Here is an 8,652-nt window from a genome sequence, read left to right on the forward strand (position 1 = left end):
TGTAGACCCTATACAGGGCGGGGTCTGGATGTAAAAAGGCACACCAGTGCTTATCTATTATCCTCGAAATAAGAATTTTGTCTTGTCTGGTCTGCTGTTGAAACATTCATATTTACGTAGGTATGTTTTAAGCATCAAGAAATGTAGAAGTACATAGCTAAGATATGCTTTATTATTCAACCATATATACACAAAGCATAATCTGTACATTCCATACTTTCAGAATATTCAGTAGAATGATTGGTCAGTTTCATTTCAGGACTTGCATACTTTTGACAATAAAATGCAGCCTGTGGATGTTTTGATAATTCATACCCATTTTCATGGAACATTATCTGACAGAGACACTGCAGCTGGAGTTATGTTTCCCTGACAGTGAATGGTTTAAACATCAAATACTGTGGGACCCTTTAATTGATAATTCTGATTTCTGGATACGAATTTCAGTCAGAAGTTCTCATATTTGTAATACTTGGAGTTTGATTAGTAAGATCACAACTCATAGTTCATATTGTTGTGTTATACTTCTTATCATCCCAAGCCACTGCTACCAAACTGAAAAAAATGTCCTTATTGTCAGTCTGTCCATTTATGGAGTGTTTTAGGCTTGAATTCATGACAGGGTAACAATGTCTGTATGGATCTCAGAACCCTGCTGCAAAAGCAAAATTATTACTCTATTAGTGCATTTCCTCGGTTTCATTACCGCAAGGAAATGCCTGCATCTGGTGAGAAAAGCAAACTGTAGCGTCAGTAATAACGTAGTATTTTTTTATGTTTTTTTTCTCTCTTTTCATCAGATTCACCATGGCAACAGGAGGACAGTCCCCTACCCCACAGTCCAGAGGTTCTGTGACGTCAGTCACGGACTGTCCTCACTGCGGGTCACTGTGTCTGGGTCCTGTCCTGTTGGGCTGTGGACACATCCTCTGCAGAATGTGTCTTCGTGACGAGCGGCAGCAGGCCGGCCCAGAGGCTGTCTGTAAGATGTGCAGTCAACACCTGGGCCTCCCCAGGGACAAGCCCTTCAGCCAGATCGTCGACCAATTGGGGACAGACCCCGTCATGGAACAGCTGGTCCACCAGGCACTGGCAGCCCACACAGACATCCGTTGTCTCAATTGTGACAACAATCCGGCGACTCGTGTCTGTGTGGATTGCCATGATTTTTTTTGTGACACCTGTTCCAAGAACCATCTGCGAGGTCGAGCCACAAAAGACCACCTTCTGGCAGTATTACCTCAGTCTTTGTTGAACGCTCCATCCGCTGCCCATGCCACGCCCAGACCCAGGTCTCCATCCATCCAGTCCACAACCTCACTGGACAGCATTAGAAATGACCCCCAGTCCAGTAGTAAGTCACGTAGTAAATCAAGCGGTGTGAAGGAGTGGAAGGAGTGGGTGGGGAAGGAGGTGGGACTGCTGCAGGAGGTATGCAAGGAGAATATGAAGGTGGAGACCACGGTGCAAAACATCATGACCCTGGGACAGCAGCTTCTGGACAGGGTTCAGGCGCACCGAGGGGTCCTGAACTCTTACCAGCAGCACCTGCCTGGTCTCCACGTCATCCAGGGCACTGATCCCAACAGCTTCGCCATTCACGTCGCCGGTCCTGACGTCACCGTGCACGTACACTCAGAGTCTCTGGAGAGACGTCTGTGTCACATCAGGAGCTGTCAGAGTGACGTGAACAGAGTGAAGCATATCGAGTCACGCCTGAGTCAGCTGTTACACTCGGAAGGTCAGTGACTTGTGGAATGGGAAGAGGGGTGGGGGTGGATACAGGAGACAAGGAAGGGAGCAGGGTGGTCTACAGCAAGAGCGTGAATAACAATAATGAAGATGCAAAGGAAACTAGCCTGTGAGCTCTCAGTAATAACGCTGAATTAGGAAGTGAAATTGCATTGATTTGACTGGAACACTCACTGTCCGGGTTTTTTTTACTCCTTACTCCACTTGACCTTAACTAATTTTTTTATGTCATGATAAACAAAGGTCCCGTGTGCAATACCCACTTTTATAGTAAATCACACACACTTGCATACAGAAAAGAAACGATCACACTGGGTGGTGCTGGACTGTGGCGATGGGTTCTCCACAGATGGCAGGCTGACTGGCAGATATCTATCTATCTATCTATCTATCTATCTATATATATATATATATATATATATATATATATATATATACAGACAGACAACAGACCTCTACAGGCAGATGACACTGAGATGGCAGGCAGATAGTTTCAGTTTCAGTTTCAGTAGCTCAAGGAGGCGTCACTGCATTCGGACAAAACCATATACGCTACACCACATCTGCCAAGCAGATGCCTGACTAGCAGCGTAACCCAACGTGCTTAGTCAGGCCTTGAGGAAAAAAAACACACACAAAAAAAACCCCCAAAAAACCCGGGAGATAGATGAGACACAAATGGCAGATAGAGAGAGATGACAGGAAGATGAATTATTTGCAAAGTCGTCTTTCTTTGGTTCAAGTCCATTGAGGCTTCTGGTCAACAGTATCTTTCTGATCTCATTCATCCTTACATACCCTCACGCCAACTCCACTCTTCTGCTGACACTCGTATGCTTAGGACCCCCCCTGCTCGAACCAAAACGTAGTGGCCAACGTAGTTTTTCATTCCAAGCCCCCTTTCTTTGCAATCAGCTTCCTCAGCCTCTCCGTCACTCATCTTCGCTGCAGTCTTTCAAATCCAGTCTGAAGACCCACCTTTTCCCCCTCCTGGTTAATTCTCAACAACTCATCCGTTTCCAGTATGAACTAAAATGACTATTTGTGAACGAGTGAGTTTTGATAGTTTGAGAATTTGTTAGTAGTATTTTTGATTGTGTACTATTTACGATTGTGTGCTATGACGTGTGTGTGTGTGTGTGCGCGCGCGTGCGCTTGTGTGTATCGTGGGCGTGTGTGGGAAGGTGGGGGTGAATAAGCTTTCATGATGTTTGATATCTTGTGTTAATTTTTTTCCTGTTTGATATTTACATATATATTATTATACGTGTGTTCCGTTTGTAAACGCCTAGGGCTTATTTTCAAGATTATTGATAATAATGACGGACAGACTGGTCACAGACAGACAGATAGCAGGAAGATGACAGACAGACAGGTAACAGATAATGACAGACATTACTTACTTATTATGAGAAACAAATTGATGAGAGACAGACAGGCATATGACAGATTGGTGACTGACACATAGACAGTTGACAGATTACAGACAGATTGATAACGGATTGATAAGAGACATGAGACATGAGGCAGACAGCTGGAGAGACAGAGAGAGAGAGAGGGGGGGGGGGGGGGCTCATGCATGCTAAAAAATATAAAAAAAGAATTACCGGTGAAATAGGTGCAATAATTTAGGATGCTAAAGTAGGACTTTACAACACAATAAATAATTCATTTCTTCATCAGCAAATGTTCAGTCCAATGGCAAGGTCGGTAAACACGACGTCATAATGAATGACGTAAAAACAAAACAAGACAAAACACGTCACCACAGAATGTGTAGATGCTGGTGATGTTGATGATGATGATGATGATAACGATGATGCAAGTTTGTTTGTTTTTCCCCAGAAAGGTGGTAGTGATGATGACATGGAAATGGAATAAAAAATGATGACAACGACGACGATGATGATGGTTGGGTTGTTATTGTTACAGACCAACAGACCAGTGCTGGTGCCTCCACCTCCACTACACCTGTAGCGTCACCCCCCTCCTCCATGCCCACACCCACTTCAGCTCACCTCCCCTCACCCTCCATCTCCCCCACCACCCCCACATCACCACCCCTCTCTCCACCCACCCACCCTGCCACCCCCACCTTCACCCCACCTGTTGATGTGATGACGGCGGCACCACAGTGTGTGTTCAAGGCGTCACCCAGAACAGCAGACGACAGAACCACACCCTGGATCTCTGCCGTTGTCTGTCTGCCTGACGACCGACTGGTCATGGCGGACTTCACCAACAACAAGGTGAAGGTGATGGGCATGGCGCCCCCCCACACTGTGTCCTCTCTCTCCATTCCTGAAGGATCATACCGCCTGGCTGAGCTGTCTGACGGTCTGGTGGCCGTGACGACGCAGAAACCAGTCATCTGCCTGGTCAACGTTACCGCCAACACCATGACTGTGCGGTCACGTGTCCGGACCAACAGAGTGTATGCCGGTATAGCCGGACACAGAGACGGACACATGATAGTAGGCTGTGACAGTTCATCCACTGGTACTGCTTCCGTGGACGTGCTGAACAGACAGGGTCACGTGGTCACAACGGTGACCGACAGCACCAGGCTGACAGGACTGGAGTCACCTTATTACCTGTTTGACACAGGTGATGGCCACGTCCTGGTGTCAGACTACGGGACAGACCTGGTGCACCAGGTGTGTGTCCGTTCTGGCCAGGTGACCCAGACCTTTCAGCACGCTCACGTGAAGCGGCCTTGCCAGGTGTGTGCTGACACAGCCAGCAATATTTATATAGTTAGTTGTGATTGTGAGTGTGTGTGTGTGAGAAGCAGAGGGGGTCAGTGGAGACAACTGGTGACGCCCTCTCTGCACGGTCCATCACAGGGTGTCGATCCTTGGGGTCTTTGTCTGACCAGCTCTGGTCACCTGGTGGTCACGTGGTATGGTGTGGTGACAGTGTCGTTGTGGGATACACACTGTGATGGATCTGGCCGTTGATGTTTTGTGTGTTGGATTGTTTGATTCATGATTGGATGGATGGATGGATGGATGAATAAACTGAAAGGACGGTTGGATTGATTGATGGATGGATGAACAATTCAGTAGATGTAGAAAAGTAGATGTTAAGTAGTTTAGGATTAGGATTGTGGATCTAAATGTTTTCTTTTGAATAATTTCCCTGTACATGCACGGATTGTGGTGTGTGTTGAAAGGTGATACATCCCCCCCCCCATCCCCCCTGACTTCTTCATACGTCATGATATAATGACGTCAGTGCAGAGATTAACACATTACGTCACTCGCAGCTTGAACAGATTGTTGGTGGTGGTGATGGGGGTGGCTGTGTTGGTGATGGTGGTGGTGATGGGGGTGGCTGTGTTGGTGATGGTGGTGGTGGCGGTTTTGTTATTGTTTTGTTTGTATCTTTTTTTGTATATATTATTTTCAAGGGAACCCGGAAAATAAGTAATGCAGTGATAAAGATTGGCGACTGTTATTCATTTGTCTTTTCTTATTTGTTTATCTACTTGTTTATTTATTTATAATCCATGTGGCAATTGGAGACGACTTTGCGTTATGCATATTATGTTTTGAGAAGCCTTGCTGTTTCTACAGAGTGGTTTTATTCAAACTTATGTATCTAATTAGGTGCTTGTGTCTGTATATAATCCATTTGTTACGGTGCCATGACGAAACTCTAGTCAACATCATGTTTGGATAGAGCATTGTAGTATAATTCATTATAATGGTGATTATGATATGTTTTTCATTATTACTTCCAGTAAAGGGACACTGCTGCATTTCGATTATTTGGACAAAGAATGGGGATTTGGACATTTCTGTGCTTTACACGGAAGGTGCTCAGTTACTTCGTAGACTTGTGAGTTCGGATTTTTTTTTTTTTTTAATTTTTTTTAAACCTGTGTGGGATTTTGTTTTTTGTTTTTGTTTTTTGTGCGAACAGTTATGTGATGTAAGGAGTCTGATATGATGGATGACTTAGGGTGACTACAGTCAGACTGTTAGCATCTGATGTGATGGTGACTTTGGGTGACTATAGTCAGACTGTTAGCATCTGATGTGATGGTGACTTAGGGTGACTACAGTCAGATCGTTAGCATCTGATGTGATGGTGACTTAGGGTGACTACAGTCAGATCGTTAGCATCTGATGTGATGGTGACTTTGGGTGACTACAGTCAGACTGTTAGCATCTGATGTGATGGTGACTTAGGGTGACTACAGTCAGATCGTTAGCATCATGGTGACTTTGGGTGACTACAGTCAGACTGTTAGCATCTGATGTGATGGTGACTTAGGGTGACTACAGTCAGATCGTTAGCATCTGATGTGATGGTGACTTTGGGTGACTACAGTCAGACTGTTAGCATCTGATGTGATGGATGATGCGTAGTGCTAAGACAACATGTGTCATTCTTGGCTGGCCTCTGTAACGTAGAAAACGTGTGTCTCACATCGGGCCGACCGACGAACAGAGGGCAGACACAGCAGGGGACATGATACTGTCACTGTGCACAGTGTGTTTGGATATAGCATGGTAATTAATTTCAATATGATTTTGATTGTGATTATGATGATTATTGTTTTTTTCTTACAAAATCATGTGAATAATGGCAGACTGCTGGATTTCCCAGTCATTTTGAAAGACAGTGGGGATATGAACATTTATGTGCTTCAGACGGAGGGTACTCAGTTGCTGCAGAGACTTGTGAGCTCCAAAAATCGACATTTTACCCGTGTGTGTGTTGTTGGTTTTTCTTTCCTTTTTTGTGGAAACAGTTATGTGATCTAAGGAGCCTGACCATGTTGGGATACCTGATGATTGTGATGCATGCTGCCAGACTGTGTGTGGAACATGTCAGTTTATTTCACATTGCATCCTTTACAGGGCCCCAGACATGATGTGATGAGTTAGGATGGCTACAGTTACATCGTCAACATCTGATGTGATGGATGACTTAAGGAGGCTATAATGAAACCGTTAGCATCTGATGTGATGGTGACTTAGGGTGACTACATTCAGACCGTTACCATCTGATGTGATGGCGATTTTGGGTGACTACAGTCAGACTGTTAGCATCTGATGTGATGGTGACTTTGGGTGACTATAGTCTGATCGTTAGCATCTGATGTGATGGTGACTTTGGGAGACTACAGTCAGACTGTTAGCATCTGATGTGATGGTGACTTTGGGTGACTACTGTCATACTGCTAGGATATGATGTGATGGTGATTTTGGATGACTGCAGTCAGACGGTTAGCATCTGATGTAATGGTGAATTTGGGTGACAACAGTATGATCGTTAGCATCTGGTGTGATGGTGATTTAGGATGACTATAGTCAGACCATTAGCAGCTTATGTGATAGTGACTTTGGGTGACTACAGTGAGATCGTTAGCATCTGATGTGATGGTGACTTTGGGTGACTACAGACTGTTAGCATCTGATGTGATGGTGACTTTGGGTGACTACAGTCAGACCGTTAGCATCTGATGTGATGGTGACTTTGGGTGACTACAGTCAGACTGTTAGCATCTGATGTGATGGTGACTTTGGGTGACTACAGTCAGACTGTTAGCATCTGATGTGATGAATGACGCATAGTGACTTTCTAAGACAACATGTGTCATTCTGGCCTCTGTAACGTAGAAAACGTGTGTCTCACATCGGGCCGACCGACGAACAGAGGGCTGACACAGCAGGGGACATGATACTGTCACTGTGCACAGCCCTGATGTCCATCTCCCTACAGCAGACAGCTTGTGTCTCACAGTGCACAGCCCTGATGCCCATCTCCCTACAGCAGACAGTTTTTCTCAGATTAGTGTACATTGGGTCAAAACCAAACGAGATACAGTATTGTCGTTTTTCTTAGTCTCATATTATGCTGATCAGTATATTTTGGTCCAACCCAACAGAAGAGATATTGCTGCTTTACCTAGCCTCTGTAAGGCAGACGAGTTTGATATTGTACCAACCTACCTAAGACAGACAATATTTATAACATGTTGGACCTGACCAGTATATTTCTGACCAACCCAATACAAGACATGATGGTGTCGCCCAGCCCAGCCTCATACCGACGTGCCTGAAGCAGACATTGTGTTGCTTACTGGGTTGACTGGTGTGTACCGGGCCAGCCAAATACCGGGCATGATATTGTTGCTAAGCCCTTTCATGAAGCCAGCACAGTTATGGCATTAATGATTGTGTCATGTTGTGTCAATCTGCTTGAAGCAGGCAGCACGTTATTATCATACTGGTTTTGTAAGTTTTTACCAGGCTGGTCCAACTGGACACCCACCCCAGTGGGACACCCATCCCGGTAGGACACCCACCCCAGTAGGACACCCAGTCCAGTAGGACACCCAGTCCAGTAGGACACCCACCCCAGTAGGACACCCACCCCAGTAGGACATCCAGCCCAGTAGGACACCCACCCCAGTAGGACACCCACCCCAGTAGGACACCCACCCCAGTAGGACACCCATCCCGTAGGACACCCACCCAGTAGGACACCAGCTGGGACACCCACCCCAGTAGGACACCCAGCCTAGTGGACACCCACCCCAGTGGGACACCCACCCCAGTAGGACACACAGCCTAGTGGGACACCCACCCTAGTGAGACACCCACTACAGCAGGACACACACCCTAGTGGGACACCCACGCTAATGGGACACCCACCCCAGCAGGACACCCACCCCAGTAGGACACCCACCCCAGTAGGACACCCATCCCAGTGGGACACCCACCCCAGTAGGACACCCAGCCCAGTAGGGACACCCACCCCAGTAGGACACCCACCCCAGTACCAGACATGATCATACCGCTCTCCCAGGCTGGTGTTGACCTGCCTAAAGCAGACAGCATGTGTCTCATGTTGGGCTGACTGGTATACATATCGGGCCAACCA

The 8,652-nt window shown here is 46.2% G+C and overlaps 1 protein-coding gene across 1 annotated transcript in view; it reads left to right on the forward strand.

The window, feature by feature from the left end:
- LOC143277623 (uncharacterized) overlaps positions 1-8,007 on the forward strand; it is a 9,107-nt gene extending 1,100 nt beyond the window's left edge. The window contains exons 2-3 of the mRNA XM_076582507.1: positions 801-1,741; positions 3,685-8,007. Coding sequence (XP_076438622.1) covers positions 808-1,741; positions 3,685-4,712 — 1,962 coding nt within the window. The 5' untranslated portion in view covers positions 801-807 and the 3' untranslated portion in view covers positions 4,713-8,007. The remainder of the gene's footprint in view (positions 1-800; positions 1,742-3,684) is intronic.
- The last annotated feature ends 645 nt before the right edge of the window (positions 8,008-8,652 follow it).

The sequence above is a fragment of the Babylonia areolata genome, chromosome 34 (genome assembly GCF_041734735.1).
Source record: "Babylonia areolata isolate BAREFJ2019XMU chromosome 34, ASM4173473v1, whole genome shotgun sequence".
NCBI lineage: Eukaryota > Metazoa > Mollusca > Gastropoda > Neogastropoda > Buccinidae > Babylonia > Babylonia areolata.